The 23,967-nt window shown below is 35.4% G+C and overlaps 1 protein-coding gene across 1 annotated transcript; it reads right to left on the reverse strand.

Annotated features, from left to right (window-relative positions):
- Positions 1 to 1,688: 1,688 nt before the first annotated feature.
- Positions 1,689 to 23,010, reverse strand: LOC117317073. The gene is made up of 4 exons (XM_033871860.1): positions 22,843 to 23,010; positions 16,256 to 16,327; positions 15,070 to 15,168; positions 1,689 to 1,838 (listed from the first exon to the last, which is right to left on the reverse strand). The coding sequence occupies exons 1-4, from the start codon at positions 23,000 to 23,002 to the stop codon at positions 1,831 to 1,833; spliced, it is 339 nt and encodes a 112-aa protein (XP_033727751.1). The 5' UTR covers positions 23,003 to 23,010; the 3' UTR covers positions 1,689 to 1,830.
- Positions 23,011 to 23,967: the final 957 nt, after the last annotated feature.

A 23,967-nucleotide genomic window follows, 5' to 3' on the forward strand; every position in this document is an offset into this window, starting at 1 on the left:
ACGACATCATACAGTCCTTGTGAGGATAAACGACATCATACAGTCCTTGTGAGGATAAACGACATCGTATAGTCTTTGTGAGGATAAACGACACCATACAGTCCTTGTGAGGATAAACGACATCATACAGTCCTTGTGAGGATAAACCACATCATATAGTCTTTGTGAGGATAAACGACATCATACAGTCTTTGTGGGGATAAACGACATCGTACAGTCCTTGTGAGGATAAACCACATCGTATAGTCCTTGTGAGGATAAAGGACATCATACAGTCCTTGTGAGGATAAACGACAGCGTATAGTCCTTGTGAGGATAAACGACATCATACAGACCTTGTGAGGATAAACGACATCATATAGTCTTTGTGAGGATAAACGACATCGTATAGTCCTTGTGAGGATAAACGACACCATGCAGTCCTTGTGAGGATAAACGACAGCGTATAGTCCTTGTGAGGATAAACGACATCATACAGACCTTGTGAGGATAAACGACATCATACAGTCCTTGTGAGGATAAACGACATCATACAGACCTTGTGAGGATAAACGACATCGTATAGTCCTTGTGAGGATAAACCACATCATATAGTCCTTGTGAGGATAAACGACATCATACAGACCTTGTGAGGATAAACGACATCATACAGTCCTTGTGAGGATAAACGACATCATATAGTCTTTGTGAGGATAAACGACATCATATAGTCTTTGTGAGGATAAACCACATCATATAGTCCTTGTGAGGATAAACGACAGCGTATAGTCCTTGTGAGGATAAACGACATCATACAGTCCTTGTGAGGATAAACGACATCATATAGTCTTTGTGAGGATAAACGACATCATATAGTCCTTGTGAGGATAAACGACAGCGTATAGTCCTTGTGAGGATAAACGACATCATACAGTCCTTGTGAGGATAAACGACATCGTATAGTCCTTGTGGGGATAAACGACATCATACAGTCCTTGTGAGGATAAACGACAGCGTATAGTCCTTGTGAGGATAAACGACATCATACAGTCCTTGTGAGGATAAACGACAGCGTATAGTCCATGTGAGGATAAACGACATCATACAGACCTTGTGAGGATAAACGACATCATATAGTCATTGTGAGGATAAACGACATCGTATAGTCCTTGTGAGGATAAACGACACCATGCAGTCCTTGTGAGGATAAACGACAGCGTATAGTCCTTGTGAGGATAAACGACATCATACAGACCTTGTGAGGATAAACGACATCATACAGTCCTTGTGAGGATAAACGACATCATACAGACCTTGTGAGGATAAACGACATCGTATAGTCCTTGTGAGGATCAACCACATCATATAGTCCTTGTGAGGATAAACGACATCATACAGACCTTGTGAGGATAAACGACATCATACAGTCCTTGTGAGGATAAACGACATCATATAGTCTTTGTGAGGATAAACGACATCATATAGTCTTTGTGAGGATAAACCACATCATATAGTCCTTGTGAGGATAAACGACAGCGTATAGTCCTTGTGAGGATAAACGACATCATACAGTCCTTGTGAGGATAAACGACATCATATAGTCTTTGTGAGGATAAACGACATCATATAGTCCTTGTGAGGATAAACGACAGCGTATAGTCCTTGTGAGGATAAACGACATCATACAGTCCTTGTGAGGATAAACGACATCGTATAGTCCTTGTGGGGATAAACGACATCATACAGTCCTTGTGAGGATAAACGACATCATATAGTCCTTGTGAGGCAGCAGAGTAAATGTGGGCGTGGGCAGCAGAATAGATCACGTGATCTTACCGGAACAGGAGCATCTTAAAACACTGTTAAAAAACGAATATCTTCTTCAACTTTCATTTTTAGAGTGGTTCCCTATCTTTGAATTATTACATTCTATAACATGTTTTTGTTTACAGCAGAATTTCCAAAATAGAAAAAGTATGTATTTCGAATGGCATGTATCTCGTATGTTCTTGCTCTCTTTAAACATATGTCTGATTCTGTTATAATAGTGTAATGATATCTATATGACATGCTGACGTCAGCAATGAAGTGGATCTCATTTCTATTTGATCTGCGTCCGATCAACAATAAAAAAAGGCGATCTGTCCTGAAATGTTGTCAAGGGGAACCTTTAACATTTAACTTTGTTGTACAGACAATGACGGTGTGATGTAATGGTGTCAATATGAAGACATTGACGGTGTGATGTAATGGTGTCAATATGAAGACGGTGTGAAGTAATGGTGTCAATATGAAGACATTGACGGTGTGATGTAATGGTGTCAATATGAAGACATTGACGGTGTGATGTAATGCTGTCAATATGAAGACATTGACGGTGTGATGTAATGCTGTCAATATGAAGACATTGACGGTGTAATGTAATGGTGTCAATATGAAGACATTGACGGGTGATGTAATGGTGTCAATATAAAATTTAACTTTGTTGTACGGGGGGGAAAAAAAAAACAATGGGGGGGGGGAAAAAAAAAAAAAAAAAAAACCCCCCCGGTTTTTTTAAATGTTTAAATTTTGGTTTTTTTTTTTAAAAAATTTTTTGGGGAAAAGACAATTGGCCCCGGGGTTTTGGGGGGTGAAATTTGTAAAAAAAATTTTTTGGGGGGGGTTTTTGGGGCCCCAATTTAGAAGGGAAAAACGGTTTTTTTTTTTTGGGGGTGAGAAAAAAAAAAAAAAAAAAAAAAAAAAAAAAAAAAAAAAAAAAAAAAAAAAAAAAAAAAAAAAAAAAAAAAAAAAAAAAAAAAAAAAAAAAAAAAAAAAAAAAAAAAAAAAAAAAAAAAAAAAAAAAAAAAAAAAAAAAAAAAAAAAAAAAAAAAAAAAAAAAAAAAAAAAAAAAAAAAAAAAAAAAAAAAAAAAAAAAAAAAAAAAAAAAAAAAAAAAAAAAAAAAAAAAAAAAAAAAAAAAAAAAAAAAAAAAAAAAAAAAAAAAAAAAAAAAAAAAAAAAAAAAAAAAAAAAAAAAAAAAAAAAAAAAAAAAAAAAAAAAAATTTTTTTTTTTTTTTTTTTTTTTTTTTTTTTTTTTTTTTTTTTTTTTTTTTTTTTTTTTTTTTTTTTTTTTTTTTTTTTTTTTTTTTTTTTTTTTTTTTTTTTTTTTTTTTTTTTTTTTTTTTTTTTTTTTTTTTTTTTTTTTTTTTTTTTTTTTTTTTTTTTTTTTTTTTTTTTTTTTTTTTTTTTTTTTTTTTTTTTTTTTTTTTTTTTTTTTTTTTTTTTTTTTTTTTTTTTTTTTTTTTTTTTTTTTTTTTTTTTTTGTGAGGTTAAATTTTTCAATATAAAGCCTTGAGTAAGGCCAATTAAGACTTTGAGGATTTAATAGAAAAAGGTTTGGAGAATTTCAAAAAACATTGGTGTAAATGGGATAATTGTCTTGGGGGAATTAAGGGTTGTCTGGAGGTTAAATGGTCATTGAACGTGTAGTGTGAAATTTGCATTAAAGACATGGGGGGATAATCTTAATTAAAGGGGAAATCTGTAAATTGAAGCGGTGTGAGTAATGGTGTCAATATGAAAAAGTGTGATTTAGTAAAATGAAGACTTGACCATGTGAGTAATGCGGAATATGAAACTGTGAGTAAGGTGTCAATATGAAGACGGTGTGAGTAATGGTGTCAATATGGACAGACGGTGTGATGTAATGGTTTCAATATGAAGACATTGACGGTTTTATGTGATGTAATGGTGTAATTTTAAAAATGAGGGTTTGTGATGTAAGGGTTTTGTCAATATGAAGACGGTTGATGTATGGTTCAATATTGAAGACTTGAGGGTTTGTGATGTAATGGTGTCAATATAAAAAAGACGGTGTGTATGTAAGGGTGTCAATATGAAGAATTGACGGTGTTTATTGTGTCAATATGAAAGATTGACTTTGGGAGTAAGGGTGTAAATTATAAAAGATTGAGGTGTGATGTAATGGTGTCAATATGAAGACGGTGTGAAGTAATGGTGTCAATATGAAGACATTGACGGTGTGATGTAATGTGTCAATATGAAGACATTGACGGTGGTGATGTAATGGTGTCAATATAAAGACATTGACGGTGTGATGTAATGGTGTCAATATGAAGATGACGGTGTGATGTAATGGGGTCAATATGAAGACATTGACGGTGTGATGTAATGGTGTCAATATAAAGACATTGACGGTGTGATGTAATGGTGTCAATATGAAGACATTGACGGTGTAATGTAATGCTGTCAATATAAGATGTTGTACGTGTGACGTAATGGTGTCAATATGAAGACATTGAAGGTGTCATGTAATGGTGTCAATATGAAGACGGTTGTGATGTAATGGTGTCAATATGAAGACATTGACGGTGTGACGTAATGGTGTCAATATAAAGACATTGACTGTGTGATGTAATGGTGTCAATATGAAGACATGACGGTGTGATGTAATGGTGTCAATATGAAGACTTGAGGTGTGATGTAATGGGCAATTGAAGACGTTGTCGGGTGAGGTAATGGTGCCCAATTGAAAACATTGGACGGTTGTATGGTGTATTAAATGTTGATGTACTGGTCAATATAAGGACATTGACGGGGTGTTTTTGTGGTGATGTAATGGTGTCAATATAAAGGGACGGGTGATGTAATGGGTCAATATGAAAAACTGCGGTGTGATGTAAGTGTCAATATAAAGGGAATGGGGGAAATTGGGGAGGTAATGTGTCATTTGAGACATTACGGGTTGGAATGGTGTCAATAGAAGCAGTGAAGGTGTTGTAATTGGGTGTCAATATGAAGACGGTGTGATAATAGGGTGTCAATATGAAGAATGAGGGTGGATTTCGTCAATGGAATTGGTGCAATATGAAGACTTGAAATTTTGAAGCTTGTATGGTGTCAACCCCATGATGGGACTTTGACGGTTCTTGCTGTTTGCTGGAATTGGGTAATGGGCTGGAAAGGGGTAATATAAAGGTGAGTAATTGAAAAAGGTTGTGTGAATTGTGTAAAATATGAAGACATTGACGGTTTTTGGGTTTTTTTGTAATGGGGGTTTGAAGCATATGACGTGTGAGATGGTGTAAAATTGAAGACATTGAACGGTGTGATGTATTGGGTCAATATGGAATGACGTGTGATGGTAAGGGGGTGTCAATATGAAGACATTGAGGGGTTGGATTGGTAATGGTGTCAATATAAAGGACATTGACGTTGTGATGTAATGGTGTCAATAAAGACAGACGGTGTGTGAGGGTAATTGTCAAATATAAAGGGAAATTTTTGCGGTTTGGTTTGGGTTGTAATGGTGCAAATTGAAGGACTTGATTGTGATTTAATGGTGTCAATAGGGAAGCTATGACGCGTTTTTGAGGTAATGCTGTCAATATGAGATTGACTTGAGTAAGGGGTCAATAGAAGGATTAAAGGTGTAGTAATGGTGTCATTGAAGACGGGGTGATGTATGGGGTTTTGCAATATAAGCATTGAGGGTAAGTAATGGTTCAATATAAAGACTTGACGTGTATTTAATGGTCAATTGAATGACGTTGTGATGTAATTTGTCAATATAAAGGGACGGGTTGTGAGTAAGGGTGTCAATATGAAGGACGAGTGTGTTTGTAATGTGTAAATATGAAGAACTTGACGGGTTGTGTGTGTTGTGTATGATTTGTTTTTGTAATGGTCAATATGAAGACGGTGTGATGTGTAATGGTGTCAATAGAAGACATTGAGGTTTCTTAGTAGGTGTATTGGTGGGTTTTGGGTGAGAAATGGTGTCAATATAGACTTTGGGACGGTGTGATTGAAATTGCGTTGTCTTTTTAATAAAGGGACATTGAGGTGTGATGTAATGGTGTCAATATGAACATCTCCCCGGGTGATGTAAGGGTTTGTCAATATGAAACTGACGTGTATGTAATGGTGTCAATATGAAGACTTGCTGAGTAATGGTGTCAATATGAAGACATTGATGATGTAATGTAATGGTGTTAATATGAAGACATTGACGATGTAATGTAATGGTGTCAATATGAAGACGGTGTGATGTAATGGGGTCAATATGAAGACTTTGACGGTGTGATGTAATGGTGTCAATATGAAGACATTGACGGTGTGATGTAATGGTGTCAATATGAAGACATTGACGGTGTGATGTAATGGTGTCAATATGAAGACGGTGTGATGTAATGGGGTCAATATGAAGACTTTGACGGTGTGATGTAATGGTGTCAATATAAAGACATTGACGGTGTGATGTAATGGTGTCAATATGAAGACATTGACGGTGTAATGTAATGCTGTCAATATGAAGACGTTGTCCGTGTGACGTAATGGTGTCAATATAAAGACATTGAAGGTGTCATGTAATGGTGTCAATATGAAGACGGTGTGATGTAATGGTGTCAATATGAAGACATTGACGGTGTGACGTAATGGTGTCAATATAAAGACATTGACTGTGTGATGTAATGGTGTCAATATGATGACATTGACGGTGTGATGTAATGGTGTCAATATAAAGACGTTGACGGTGTGATGTAATGGTGTCAATATAAAGACATTGACTGTGTGATGTAATGCTGTCAATATGATGACATTGACGGTGTGATGTAATGGTGTCAATATAAAGACATTGACGGTGTGATGTAATGCTGTCAATATGAAGACATTGACGGTGTGATGGTGTCAATACGAAGGCATTGAAGGTGTAATGTAATGGTGTCAATATGAAGACGGTGTGATGTAATGGTGTCAATATAAAGACATTGACGGTGTGATGTAATGGTGTCAATATGAAGACATTGACGGAGTGATGTAATGGTGTCAATATGAAGACGGTGTGATGTAATGGTGTCAATATGAAGACGTTGTCGGTGTGATGTAATGGTGTCAATTTGAAGACATTGACGGTGTGATGTAATGGTGTCAATATGAAGACATTGACGGTGTGATGTAATGGTGTCAATATGAAGACGGTGTGAAGTAATGGTGTCAATATGAAGACATTGACGGTGTCATGTAATGGTGTCAATATGAAGACATTGACGGTGTGATGTAATGCTGTCAATATGAAGACATTGACGGTGTGATGGTGTCAATACGAAGGCATTGAAGGTGTAATGTAATGGTGTCAATATGAAGACGCTGTGATATAATTTTGTCAATATGAAGACATTGACGGTGTGATGTAATGGGGTCAATATGAAGATATTGACGGTGTGATGTAATTGTGTCAATATGAAGACATTGACGGTGTGATGTAATGGTGTCAATATGAAGACATTGACGGTGTAATGGTGTCAATATGAAGACATTGACGGTGTGATGTAATGGTGTCAATATGAAGAAATTGACGGTGTGATGTAATGGTGTCAATATAAAGACATTGACGGTGTGATGTAATGGTGTCAATATAAAGACATTGACGGTGTGATGTAATGGTGTCAATATGAAGACGATGTGATGTAATCCTGTCAATATGAAGACATCGACGGTGTGATGTAATGCTGTCAATATGAAGACATTGACGGTGTGATGTAATGGTGTCAATATGAAGACATTGACGGTGTGATGTAATGCTGTCAATATGAAGACATTGACGGTGTGATGGTGTCAATACGAAGGCATTGAAGGTGTAATGTAATGGTGTCAATATGAAGACGGTGTGATATAATTGTGTCAATATAAAGACATTGACGGTGTGATGTAATGGTGTCAATATAAAGACATTGACGGTGTGACGTAATGCTGTCAATATGAAGACGATGTGATGTAATCCTGTCAATATGAAGACGGTGTGATGTAATGGTGTCAATATGAAGACGGTGTGATGTAATGGTGTCAATATGAAGACATTGACGGTGTGATGTAATGGTGTCAATATGAAGACGGTGTGAAGTAATGGTGTCAATATGAAGACATTGACGGTGTGATGTAATTGTGTCAATATGAAGACATTGACGGTGTGATGTAATGGTGTCAATATGAAGACATTGACGGTGTGATGTAATGGTGTCAATATGAAAACATTGACGGTGTGATGTAATGGTGTCAATATGAAAACATTGACGATGTGATGTAATGGTGTCAATATGAAGACATTGATGATGTAATGTAATGGTGTTAATATGAAGACATTGACGATGTAATGTAATGGTGTCAATATGAAGACGGTGTGATGTAATGGGGTCAATATGAAGACTTTGACGGTGTGATGTAATGGTGTCAATATAAAGACATTGACGGTGTGATGTAATGGTGTCAATATGAAGACGTTGTCGGTGTGATGTAATGGTGTCAATATAAAGACATTGACGGTGTGATGTAATGGGGTCAATATGAAGACTTTGACGGTGTGATGTAATGGTGTCAATATAAAGACATTGACGGTGTGATGTAATGGTGTCAATATGAAGACGTTGTCGGTGTGACGTAATGGTGTCAATATGAAGAGATTGACGGGTGACGTAATGGTGTCAATATGAAGACATTGACGGTGTGATGTAATGGTGTCAATATAAAGACATTGACTGTGTGATGTAATGGTGTCAATATGAAGACGTTGTCGGTGTGACGTAATGGTGTCAATATAAAGACATTGAAGGTGTCATGTAATGGTGTCAATATGAAGACGGTGTGATGTAATGGTGTCAATATGAAGACATTGACGGTGTGACGTAATGGTGTCAATATAAAGACATTGACTGTGTGATGTAATGGTGTCAATATGATGACATTGACGGTGTGATGTAATGGTGTCAATATAAAGACGTTGACGGTGTGATGTAATGCTGTCAATATAAAGACATTGACTGTGTGATGTAATGCTGTCAATATAAAGACATTGACGGTGTGATGTAATGGTGTCAATATGAAGACATTGACGGTGTGATGTAATGCTGTCAATATGAAGACATTGACGGTGTGATGGTGTCAATACGAAGGCATTGACGGTGTAATGTAATGGTGTCAATATGAAGACGGTGTGATATAATTGTGTCAATATGAAGACATTGACGGTGTGATGTAATGGTGTCAATATAAAGACATTGACGGTGTGACGTAATGCTGTCAATATGAAGACGATGTGATGTAATCCTGTCAATATGAAGACGGTGTGATGTAATGGTGTCAATATGAAGACGGTGTGATGTAATGGTGTCAATATGAAGACATTGACGGTGTGATGTAATGGTGTCAATATGAAGACGGTGTGATGTAATGGTGTCAATATGAAGACATTGACGGTGTGACGTAATGGTGTCAATATAAAGACATTGACTGTGTGATGTAATGGTGTCAATATGATGACATTGACGGTGTGATGTAATGGTGTCAATATAAAGACGTTGACGGTGTGATGTAATGCTGTCAATATAAAGACATTGACTGTGTGATGTAATGCTGTCAATATAAAGACATTGACGGTGTGATGTAATGGTGTCAATATGAAGACATTGACGGTGTGATGTAATGCTGTCAATAGGAAGACATTGACGGTGTGATGGTGTCAATACGAAGGCATTGAAGGTGTAATGTAATGGTGTCAATATGAAGACGGTGTGATATAATTGTGTCAATATGAAGACATTGACGGTGTGATGTAATGGTGTCAATATAAAGACATTGACGGTGTGACGTAATGCTGTCAATATGAAGACGATGTGATGTAATCCTGTCAATATGAAGACGGTGTGATGTAATGGTGTCAATATGAAGACGGTGTGATGTAATGGTGTCAATATGAAGACATTGACGGTGTGATGTAATGGTGTCAATATGAAGACGGTGTGATGTAATGGTGTCAATATGAAGACGTTGACGATGTGATGTAATGCTGTCAATATGAAGACATTGACGGTGTGATGTAATGGTGTCAATATGAAGACATTGACGGTGTGATGTAATGCTGTCAATATGAAGACATTGACGGTGTGATGTAATGGTGTCAATATAAAGACATTGAAGGTGTGACGAAATGTGTCAATATAAAGACATTGACGGTGTAATGTAATGGGGTCAATATGAAGACTTTGACGGTGTGATGTAATGGTCTCAATAACAAGGCATTGACGGGTGATGTAATGGTGTCAATATGATGACGTTGTCGGTGTGATGTAATGGTGTCAATATGAAGACATTGAAGGTGTAATGTAATGGTGTCAATATGAAGACGTTGTCGGTGTAATGTAATGGTGTCAATATGAAGACATTGACGGTGTGATGTAATGCTGTCAATATAAAGACATTGACGGGTGATGTAATGGTGTCAATATGATGACGTTGTCGGTGTGATGTAATGGTGTCAATATGAAGACATTGAAGGTGTAATGTAATGGTGTCAATATGAGGACGGTGTGATGTAATTGTGTCAATATGAAGACATTGACGGTGTGATGTAATGGTGTCAATATAAAGACATTGACGGTGTGATGTAATGGTGTCAATATGAAAACGGTGTGATGTAATGGTGTCAATATAAAGACGTTGACGGTGTGATGTAATGATGTCAATATAAAGACGGTGTGATGTAATGGTGTCAATATAAAGACATTGACGGTGTGATGTAATTGTGTCAATATGAAGACATTGACGGTGTGATGTAATGGTGTCAATATGAAGACATTGACGGTGTGATGTAATGGTGTCAATATGAAGACATTGACGGTGTGATGTAATGGTGTCAATATAAAGACATTGAAGGTGTAATGTAATGGTGTCATTATGAAGACATTGACGGTGTGATGTAATGGTGTCAATATGAAGGCATTGACGGTGTGATGTAATTGTGTCAATATGAAGACGGTGTGATGTAATGGGGTCAATATGAAGACATTGACGGTGTGATGTAATGCTGTCAATATGAAGACATTGACGGTGTGATGTAATGCTGTCAATATGAAGACATTGACGGTGTGATGTAATGGTGTCAATATAAAGACATTGAAGGTGTAATGTAATGGTGTCATTATGAAGACATTGACGGTGTGATGTAATGGTGTCAATATGAAGGCATTGACGGTGTGATGTAATTGTGTCAATATGAAGACGGTGTGATGTAATGGGGTCAATATGAAGACATTGACGGTGTGATGTAATGGTGTCAATATGAAGACATTGACCGTGTGATATAATTGTGTCAATATGAAGACATTGACGGTGTGATGTAATGGTGTCAATATGAAGACATTGACGGTGTGATGTAATGGTGTCAATATGAAGACATTGACGGTGTGATGTAATTGTGTCAATATGATGACGTTGTCGGTGTGATGTAATGGTGTCAATATGAAGACATTGAAGGTGTAATGTAATGGTGTCAATATGAAGACGGTGTGATGTAATGGTGTCAATATGAAGACGTTGTCGGTGTTATGTAATGGTGTCAATATAAAGACATTGACGGGTGATGTAATGGTGTCAATATAAAGACATTGACGGTGTGATGTAATGGTGTCAATATGAAGACATTGACGGTGTGATGTAATGCTGTCAATATAAAGACATTGACGGTGTGATGTAATGGTGTCAATATGAAGACGGTGTGATGTAATGGTGTCAATATGAAGACATTGACGGGTGACGTAATGATGTCAATATGAAGACATTGACGGTGTGATGTAATGGTGTCAATATGAAGACGTTGTCGGTGTGATGTAATGGTGTCAATATAAAGACATTGACGGTGTGATGTAATGCTGTCAATATAAAGACATTGACCGTGTGATGTAATGCTGTCAATATAAAGACATTGACGGTGTGATGTAATGGTGTCAATATGAAGACGGTGTGATGTAATGGTGTCAATATGAAGACATTGACGGGTGACGTAATGATGTCAATATGAAGACATTGACGGTGTGATGTAATCCTGTCAATATGAAGACATTGACGGTGTGATGTAATGGTGTCAATATGAAGACGTTGTCGGTGTGATGTAATGGTGTCAATATAAAGACATTGACGGTATGATGTAATGGTGTCAATATGAAGACGTTGTCGGTGTGATGTAATGGTGTCAATATGAAGACGTTGTCGGTGTGATGTAATGCTGTCAATATAAAGACATTGACGATGTGATGTAATGGTGTCAATATGAAGACATTGACGGTGTGATGTAATGGTGTCAATATGAAGACGGTGTGAAGTAATGGTGTCAATATGAAGACATTGACGGTGTGATGTAATGGTGTCAATATGAAGACGTTGTCGGTGTGATGTAATGGTGTCAATATGAAGACATTGACGGGTGACGTAATGGTGTCAATATGAAGACATTGACGGTGTGATGTAATGGTGTCAATATAAAGACATTGACGGGTGACGTAATGGTGTCAATATGAAGACATTGACGGTGTGATGTAATGGTGTCAATATAAAGACATTGACGGTGTGATGTAATGGTGTCAATATGAAGACATTGACGGTGTGATGTAATGCTTTCAATATGAAGATATTGACGGTGTGATGTAATGCTTTCAATATGAAGACATTGACGGGTGATGTAATGGTGTCAACATGAGGACATTGACGGTGTAACGTAATGGTGTCAATATGAAGACATTGACGGTGTGATGTAATGCTGTCAATATAAAGACATTGACGGTGTGATGTAATGCTGTCAATATAAAGACGGTGTGATGTAATGCTGTCAATATAAAGACATTGACGGGTGACGTAATGGTGTCAATATGAAGACATTGACGGTGTGATGTAATGGTGTCAATATGAAGACATTGACGGTGTGATGTAATGGTGTCAATATGAAGACGGTGTGATGTAATGCTGTCAATATAAAGACATTGACGGGTGACGTAATGGTGTCAATATGAAGACATTGACGGTGTAATGTAATGCTGTCAATATGAAGACATTGACGGTGTGATGTAATGTTGTCAATATGAAGACGGTGTGATGTAATGCTGTCAATATAAAGACATTGACGGGTGACGTAATGGTGTCAATATGAAGACATTGACGGTGTAATGTAATGCTGTCAATATGAAGACATTGACGGTGTAATGTAATGCTGTCAATATGAAGACATTGACGGTGTGATGTAATGGTGTCAATATGAAGACATTGACGGTGTAATGTAATGCTGTCAATATGAAGACATTGACGGTGTAATGTAATGGTGTCAATATGAAGACTTTGACGGTGTGATGTAATGGTGTCAATATAAAGACATTGACGGTGTGATGTAATGGTGTCAATATAAAGACATTGACGGTATGATGTAATGGTGTCAATATAAAGACATTGACGGTGTGATGTAATGGGGTCAATATGAAGACATTGACGGTGTAATGTAATGGTGTCAATATAAAGACATTGACGGGTGATGTAATGGTGTCAATATGATGACGTTGTCAGTGTGATGTAATGGTGTCAATATGAAGACATTGAAGGTGTAATGTAATGGTGTCAATATGAAGACGGTGTGAAGTAATGGTGTCAATATGAAGACATTGACGGTGTGATGTAATGGTGTCAATATGAAGACGTTGTCGGTGTGATGTAATGCTGTCAATATGAAGACATTGACGGTGTGATGTAATGGTGTCAATATGAAGACATTGACGGTGTGATGTAATGGTGTCAATATGAAGACATTGACGGTGTGATCTAATGCTGTCAATATGAAGACATTGACGGTGTGATGTAATGGTGTCAATATAAAGACATTGACGGTGTGATGTAATGCTGTCAATATGAAGACATTGACGGTGTGATGTAATGCTGTCAATATGAAGACATTGACGGTGTGATGTAATGGTGTCAATATGAAGACATTGACGGTGTGATGTAATGGTGTCAATATAAAGACATTGACGGTGTGATGTAATGCTGTCAATATGAAGACATTGACGGTGTGATGTAATGCTGTCAATATGAAGACATTGACGGTGTGATGTAATGGTGTCAATATGAAGACATTGACGGTGTGATGTAATGCTGTCAATATGAAGACGTTGTCGGTGTGATGTAATGGTGTCAATATGAAGACATTGACGGGTGATGTAATGGTGTCAATATGAAGACATTGACGGGTGATGTAATGGTGTCAATATGATGACGTTGTCAGTGTGATGTAATGGTGTCAATATGAAGACATTGAAGGTGTAATGTAATGGTGTCAATATGAAGACGGTGTGATGTAATGGTGTCAATATGATGACGTTGTCAGTGTGATGTAATGGTGTCAATATAAAGACATTGACGGTGTGATGTAATGGTGTCAATATAAAGACATTGACGGTGTGATGTAATGGGGTCAATATGAAGACATTGACGGTGTGATGTAATGGTGTCAATATGAAGACGGTGTGATATAATTGTGTCAATATGAAGACTTTGACGGTGTGATGTAATGGTGTCAATATAAAGACATTGACGGTGTGATGTAATGGTGTCAATATAAAGACATTGACGGTGTGATGTAATGGTGTCAATATGAAGACGGTGTGAAGTAATGGTGTCAATATGAAGACATTGACGGTGTGATGTAATGGTGTCAATATGAAGACATTGACGGTGTGATGTAATGCTGTCAATCTCAGGCGAGTGTGATGTTTTAAAGACTGCCTTTTATTGCCAATGGAGTCGAGTGTGTCCTTTGATCGTAGACTTTTTATGATGATTATCACGATATAATAATGTGAAACATTCATGTTTTGATGCTGTGGTATTATTATGGACTAAAATCTGTCCAGGGGGTCAAGAGATACCTAGCAAACATTTTTTTTTTTTATTTTGACCACAAAAACCTTATCAATTGTATAGGTTTTAAGACTGTGTTGTGATGGTATGGTGTGAATATGATATAAATCTGACGAAGGGTTCAATAACTATCTTGTACACCGATTTATCGTGGACAGATGCAGGCCCGGGCAGACGCTCTGACAAAGTGATTACTTTATAGTGAGGATATGATCAATAAAACCATCCAGGAATCGTGAGTGATAAAAGGGAGGACATCCAGAAGGAAATTTGAATCATGTTTTTCGGAGTGAATAGCTTGTTGTTTACAAAAAACAACAACTTAAATGTAATTTTTGATAACTTATAACTCAATACGTACTGTTTTTCCGTTTGCTGCTCGGTTTTTTGCTAAGTGTCCTTTTGGCATGGTCTGTCAATTCTTGTTTTGAGAAACTACCGGGCTGAAAAATCGGGAAAGCTGTAAATATAAGAGAGAACGACCATTAGGTTTGATATAAAATATATAGAGGATATTAAATGGCTTATCGTTTGATATAACATATATTTCACAAGTATTAAAAATATCGATTCTTCGCACGAGTGAAAAATATCGAAATATGCGGTCATACGAGTAAAATATATGTTATATTAAAAGGGTAAGTTATTCAATTTTCTTTTTATTGCATTTTATATACATGTACCTAAAAATAAAATTAAAAACATCGAAAAATGAATAGTGTCGAAAAGTACGGAAAACAGTAACGAAATTCATGACGACATTTTTTTGTGACGTTACTTCCCGTCAACTTGACGGCGCCATTTTGAAAGGACTGATCAACGCAATTTAAGCGTTTTCTGCTGTTATCGGAGAGTCTGTGCATTAATAGCTAACGTCATGTGAGTATTTTGTCAAAAACTAGTAAGAATATTTCAGAAATACAGCAAAATAACAAATTTATCTATCTTCGCTTCGATTTGAAAAATTGGCAGGTTTCAATCTATCTGATTAATAATAAGGTTGTAAATATGTCATTTTTATAACGAAATACCTGTTGATTATCCATGTAAGGAACTAAAGAAACCACTAATGATTGCCAGATATAAATAAATATAAAGGTAAGAATTGTCACTTTTTGTATGCAACAACAGACAAATAAACGTAATATGCTTAAAATGCCAAATAAAAAAAAAGATTTTAACACACCTATCTACAGGATAATTTCTTACGTATCATACAAATTGCTAACGTCAAGCGGGCTGAAGTTAGCAGCGGATTCGTTATTCGTTATTGGGAATTCGAATAACGAATCCGCTGCCAGCAGCGGATTGGGGATTCGGTTTTTTATGTTTAAATGATGTTTCTTTTTATTGACGTTTTGACGATTGGATTGAAATAACAAATCCGTTTCAGCCGTGGATTAGAGATTCAGTTACATATAAGTATTTTTCTTATTATATGTGATTGGGGATATCGAATAACGAACCCGCTGCCAGCAGCGGATTGGGGATTCGAATAACGAATCCGCTGCTAACTTCAGCCCGCTAAAACGTCATGGGAAAATTACCTGATTGTTTTAGCTCCAGGTCGTTCACTCTGTACGTCAGATCAACAGTGTCAAAGGTCATTCCATTTTCATCTGAAAATCAAACAGAGAATCATCATTTACGAAATATAATTGTTAAATTTTTGATACACCTATGGGTAGAATCTAACACCAAGTCTACTGGGTATTAGTGAGACGTGTTCGATGTTTGGTATACCTTGATACATCTATGGGTAGAATCTAACACCAGGTCTACTGGGTATTAGTGAGACATGTTCGATGTTTGGTATACCTTGACACATATATGGGTAGAATCTAACACCAAGTCTACCGGGTATTAGTGAGACGTGTTCGATGTTTGGTATACCTTGACACATCTATGGGTAGAATCTAACACCAAGTCTACTGGGTATTAGTGAGACGTGTTCGATGTTTGGTATACCTTGATACATCTATGGGTAGAATCTAACACCAGGTCTACTGGGTATTAGTGAGACATGTTCGATGTTTGGTATACCTTGACACATCTATGGGTAGAATCTAACACCAAGTCTACCGGGTATTAGTGAGACATGTTCGATGTTTGGTATACCTTGACACATCTATGGGTAGAATCTAACACCAAGTCTACCGGGTATTAGTGAGACGTGTTCGATGTTTGGTATACCTTGACACATCTATGGGTAGAATCTAACACCAAGTCTACTGGGTATTAGTGAGACATGTTCGATGTTTGGTATACCTTGACACATCTATGGGTAGAATCTAACACCAAGTCTACTGGGTATTAGTGAGACGTGTTCGATGTTTGGTATACCTTGACACATCTATGGGTAGAATCTAACACCAAGTCTACTTGGTTATTAGTGAGACATGTTCGATGTTTATACCTTGACACATCTATGGGTAGAATCTATCACCAAGTCTACTGGGTATAATGAGACATGTTCGATGTTTGGTATACCTTGACACATCTATGGGTAGAATCTAACACCAAGTCTACTTGGTTATTAGTGAGACATGTTCGATGTTTATACCTTGACACATATATGGGTAGAATCTATCACCAAGTCTACTTGGTTATTAGTGAGACATGTTCGATGTTTATACCTTGACACATATATGGGTAGAATCTATCACCAAGTCTACCGGGTATTAGTGAGACGTGTTCGATGTTTGGTATACCTTGATACATCTATGAGTAGAATCTAACACCAAGTCTACTGGGTATTAGTGAGACGTGTTCGATGTTTGGTATACCTTGATACATCTATGGGTAGAATCTAACACCAAGTCTACTGGGTATTAGTGAGACATGTTCGATGTTTGGTATACCTTGACACATATATGGGTAGAATCTAACACCAAATCTACCGGGTATTAGTGAGACATGTTCGATGTTTGGTATACCTTGACACATATATGGGTAGAATCTAACACCAAGTCTACTGGGTATTAGTGAGACGTGTTCGATGTTTGGTATACCTTGACACATCTATGGGTAGAATCTAACACCAAGTCTACTGGGTATTAGTGAGACATGTTCGATGTATGGTATACCTTGACACATCTATGGGTAGAATCTAACACCAAGTCTACCGGGTATTAGTGAGACATGTTCGATGTTTGGTATACCTTGACACATATATGGGTAGAATCTATCACCAAGTCTACCGGGTATTAGTGAGACGTGTTCGATATTTGGTATACCTTGACACATCTATGGGTAGAATCTATCACCAAGTCTACTGGGTATTAGTGAGACATGTTCGATGTTTGGTATACCTTGACACATCTATGGGTAGAATCTATCACCAAGTCTACCGGGTATTAGTGAGACGTGCTCGATGTTTGGTATACCTTGTGGTTCCGTTGTCACCACCCTAGTTTAAAGTTTAAGAATATGACGTAACTCGGATTTGATCTAGATATATTTGGCCGTTGTCGTCGATGAAGCCGGAGAAGCTGACTTTCTGGACACCTTGTACTTTTGATCTCCATGCTGATCTATTTTGATCAATTTTGTGTTAGAATTATAGTTTCGTTATGTTGGTATTGTCTGATGTTTATGTCAAAAGAGCCAATCTGATGTTTATGAGAGGTGAAGCAGGCAGCCCCGTGGTAAGAGTAAATGGACCCATGGATAGATTTCTTTTGTTGTTCTTTAAGATTTGTTGTTTATCATCATATGTGGTATAGTGTTGCTGTTGACAGGTGTTATGTGAAGAGAGATTAACCAGTTAAAGATACAGTCCGTACACAAGCAAATAAGGATTTCAGAAACTTTTTTTCGTTCAGTTTCGGAATCTGTTGATCCTCATTAATTCATTGTAGTTGATACGGCTAACTCATTTAAGCATACGTTCAACCGTAAACAAAGTGTGTCGTTATGGTTAATTTCTTAGCTGTTTTATTGAGGCAAATGTTTTTTAATTAAATACATAAGAATGGCAATTATAATGTATTTAGAAGATAACTCTATTTAAAGCTAATGCTCACTGCAAATAATGCTTGGTTGTAAAACGTCATCAACTAAATATTGTCGGTTATATTTAAATTTGTCCATATTTTTGTCTATGTACACACTGATTTCACCTGGAAACTGTTAATGCCATCAAAGTAATTACACATTGTATGGCGGGTGTAATTGACAAAACGAAAAACGATTACCCGGCCAGAACAGGTGGTATAATTGTCCTTGTATTTTCAAAGGTGGTCTATGTTAATCTACAGGAATAGATATGTACATAGTTGGTCATAGGTTTATCGATTTTGAGGTAGAGATATAATTTCGTTACCACGCTGGTATTCCCTCCCGATTGTGAGGTAGAGATATAATTTCGTTACCACGCTGGTATGCCCTCCCGATTTTGAGGTAGAGATATAATTTCGTTACCACGCTGGTATGCCCTCCCGATTTTGAGGTAGAGATATAATTTCGTTACCACGCTGGTATGCCCTCCCGATTTTGAGGTAGAGATATAATTTCGTTACCACGCTGGTATGCCCTCCCGATTGTGAGGTAGAGATATAATTTCGTTACCACGCTGGTATGCCCTCCCGATTTTGAGGTAGAGATATAATTTCGTTACCACGCTGGTATGCCCTCCCGATTTTGAGGTAGAGATATAATTTCGTTACCACGCTGGTATTCCCTCCCGATTTTGAGGTAGAGATATATTTCGTTACCACGCTGGTATTCCCTACCGATTTTGAGGTAGAGATATAATTTCGTTACCACGCTGGTATTCCCTACCGTTTTTTGAGTTATCACAGCATAACATTAATGAATTATGAATGTAATACGCTGTTGCATCCTTTTTTGACCCATTAGGGCACAAAAGTTGGAATTAAAGAAGGGGATCTAGCAAAATTGAGACAGGCTTAATAAATGATAAAAAAAACATGTATATAGATATATACATATATTTAAGCATGGCATTACATGTGCTTCATTAATTTTAAGATAAGACTTAACTTTATGTTTACAAGAAGAAAAATTCTTCTTAAATATATCAAGAATCAATATTCACTTACATATAGCGAGAATCAATATTCACATACATATAGCAAAAATCAACATCCACATACATACATTATGTATAGCAAGCATCAATATTCACATACATATAGCAAACATCAACATCCACATACATATAGCAAACATTAATATTCACATACATATAGCAAGCATCAATATTCACAGACATATAGCAAACATCAACATCCACATACATATAGCAAACATCAATATTCACATACATATAGCAAGCATTAATATTCACAAACATATAGCAAACATCAATATTCACATACATATAGCAAGCATCAATATTCACATACATATAGCAAGCATTAATAGTCACATACATATAGCAAGCATCAATATTCACATACATATAGCAAGCATTAATATTCACATACATATAGCAAACATCAATATTCACATACATATAGCAAGCATTAATAGTCACATACATATAGCAAACATCAATATTCACATACATATAGCAAACATCAATATTCACATACATATAGCAAACATCAATATTCACATACATATAGCAAGCATTAATAGTCACATACATATAGCAAGCATTAATATTCACATACATATAGCAAACATCAATATTCACATACATATAGCAAGCATTAATAGTCACATACATATAGCAAGCATTAATATTAACATACATATAACAAGCATTATTATTCACATACATTTAGCAAGCATTAATATTCACATACATATAGCAAACATCAATATTCACATACATATAACAAGCATTATTATTCACATACATATAGCAAGCATTAATATTCACATACATATAGCAAGCATTAATAGTCACATACATATAACAAGCATTATTATTCACATACATTTAGCAAACATCAATATTCACATACATATAGCAAGCATTAATAGTCACATACATATAGCAAACATCAATATTCACATACATATAGCAAACATCAATATTCACATACATATAGCAAGCATTAATATTCACATACATATAGCAAACATTAATATTCACATACATATAGCAAACATCAATATTCACATACATATAGCAAACATTAATAGTCACATACATATAGCAAACATCAACATCCACATACATATAGCAAGCATTATTATTCACATACATATAGCAAACATCAATATTCACATACATATAGCAAACATTAATATTCACATACATATAGCAAACATCAATATTCACATACATATAGCAAACATCAATATTCACATACATATAGCAAACATTAATATTCACATACATATAGCAAACATCAATATTCACATACATATAGCAAGCATTAATAGTCACATACATATAGCAAGCATTAATATTCACATACATATAGCAAACATCAATATTCACATACATATAGCAAACATCAATATTCACATACATATAGCAAACATCAATATTCACATACATATAGCAAACATCAACATCCACATACATATAGCAAGCATTAATATTCACATACATATAGCAAACATCAATATTCACATACATATAGCAAACATCAATATTCACATACATATAGCAAACATTAATATTCACATACATATAGCAAACATCAATATTCACATACATATAGCAAGCATTAATATTCACATACATATAGCAAACATCAATATTCACATACATATAGCAAGCATCAACATCCACATACATATAGCAAGCATTAATATTCACATACATATAACAAGCATTATTATTCACATACATATAGCAAGCATTAATAGTCACATACATATAGCAAGCATTAATATTCACATGAAAAAAAATCTTATCATGAGAATGGCATAGAATTATCTAAATTTACAGAACTTTTTTAATGCCAACAAGTAGATGACAATACATACTATAATATATCATGCAAACAATTGTGAAATGGTATGGCGTCAACTGCTTTGTTTTTGTTTGTTTGTTTGTTTTTGTTTTGTTTTTGTTTTTGTTTTTTTTAGTTTGGTTTCCGGGAATCGCTTGGGCAAGATTTTCTTGAAGTAGATACAAAATGTTATATCTTTGAGAATACTCAAACAAAAACTATACTTTGACGCTTAATTTATTTGTAATTTACTGTTAAGGCAGTATGCACCTACGAGAATTATGAATGAGCGCATTTAATTTTGATGCAATATAATTCATAGCATTTAACCAGTTCAGTTCAGTTCTTTATTACTTTAAACCATTTGGTTTATCAGTACAGTGCATATATATACAGTGCAGACAGGAAAAACAATACCATATGTACAGACACACAACACACTCGCAGCGTACACGTTTGTATAGTGTAGAGAGACATCTCACATAATTATCCTCGATACAATATGTTCTCACATTAAGTTTCTATGTCACACATGTTTCAATATTCCCACCTTACACTATACGTTACTTACTTAATTTCTATGTCACACACAACGTTATAATATTCTCAATTTACATTTATACGTTACTTACGTAATTTTTCATTATTGTTCTCACAATATATTTATACTTTCCTTACAATACATTCATTTATTATACTCCATTATATTTAAACGTTAATCAATTTACATTCACTAATGTTCTTACATTACATCTACCCGTTTCTCACCTTACATTCATTAACCATCTCACAATACATTGAGACGTTACATTATATTATCTAATCTAATTATCATATTTAATACAACCACTGCTTCGATACTACATTTATATTATTACGATATAAGACTATTTGTGCTCAACTCTCTCGCTTTTTGTTGCTCAATCTGATAAATTTTGCTAAATTTGACAAATCTTTTCTATTATCTGTTTTCATTAATTGCACAAATTTAAACATACTAGGACTTTGAGTATAATACCTCTTAATACACTTACTTCTTATATCTTTAAAACATTTGCATCAAACACAATGATATATTTCGATACAGATTTTTTTTTTTTACATATAAACAAGTGTATGTATGAAGTTTGTTTTTAAGATTAGTTTTTTACCTTTAATAATTGTTTTCTGATTATATAATAAATACACAATTAAATTTACAAATCAACATTTACTAACTAATAGTACAGTAACAGAAAATTAACATAATTACTCACTGTCTGCTGACTTTGCCGAACTCGACAGTATCAGTGCAAGTAGAAGTACCAACCCAACTCTTACTGCAGTAGCCATAGCTGTAACAATATGGCCGGGTAACTTGTGAGGTGTAATATATACAACGAAAGTGGTCGGAAATAATACGGCATTAGTGCGCATGTCACAGCCAAGCCTATGTCTTAATTTGTATATAAAAACTGAAACAGCTAGGACACGGTTGGCTGCATCAACCATAAACTACTGTAATCTACATAATTAATTGATAGGGGAAAGTCCAAGTTTATTACAAAAAATGTGTGCTTGACGGAATGCATAATTAGAAATAAAAAAATTGGTTGATATTTATGTTTACAACTTATTCTGTAATTTGTAAGAGAGATTATTAATATTTTGATATGACAAATATCGAGTTATCTAGTCTTGCTAACAAGACAGATCTCGAGATATCGAGAGTTTCCTGACCTCGCTATCAAGACAGATCTCGAGATATCGAGAGTTTTATAACTTCGCTATCAAGACAGATCTCGAGATATCGAGAGTTTTATAACTGCGCTATCAAGGCAGATCTCGAGATATCGAGAGTTTTATAACTTCGCTATCAAGACAGATGTCGAGATATCGAGTTTCTTAACCTCGCTATCAAGACCGATGTCGAGATACGGTATGGTGTGGTAGACTTTGAGTGATGTTACATTCTATTTCTGTAACTGACAAACTTAATGTAAAATTTCAAATGTTATATGTTCGTAAGCTGTTCTGATAAACTTTATATCTAAGTTTGCTTTTCATGATGATTTCCGGTGTAATGAATTGGTAATGTTAAACTAAATTAATTAATATTCATATCAAACATATTCTAATTTGGTTTACATTTCTCATCTATAACTTAGGATTTGTTTGAAGTTACCACATTCTTAGTCAATTTAATCCATGTTTACATCATTGCAATATTTAGATACATAATATTTTTCCAGTCGTTAAGATACTGGTAAAATCTCTCAAATCGAATATCCTGAAGTCATACTGGGCCTATAAATAAAAACATTCTTTTAAGTTCAAGTTTGAATAGATTTCCACATTTGTGGTCATTTTTGTTGAGACTAAGGATGGCAAAACTGGTTGTA

Source organism: Pecten maximus, chromosome 18 (assembly GCF_902652985.1).
Source record: "Pecten maximus chromosome 18, xPecMax1.1, whole genome shotgun sequence".
Lineage (NCBI taxonomy): Eukaryota > Metazoa > Mollusca > Bivalvia > Pectinida > Pectinidae > Pecten > Pecten maximus.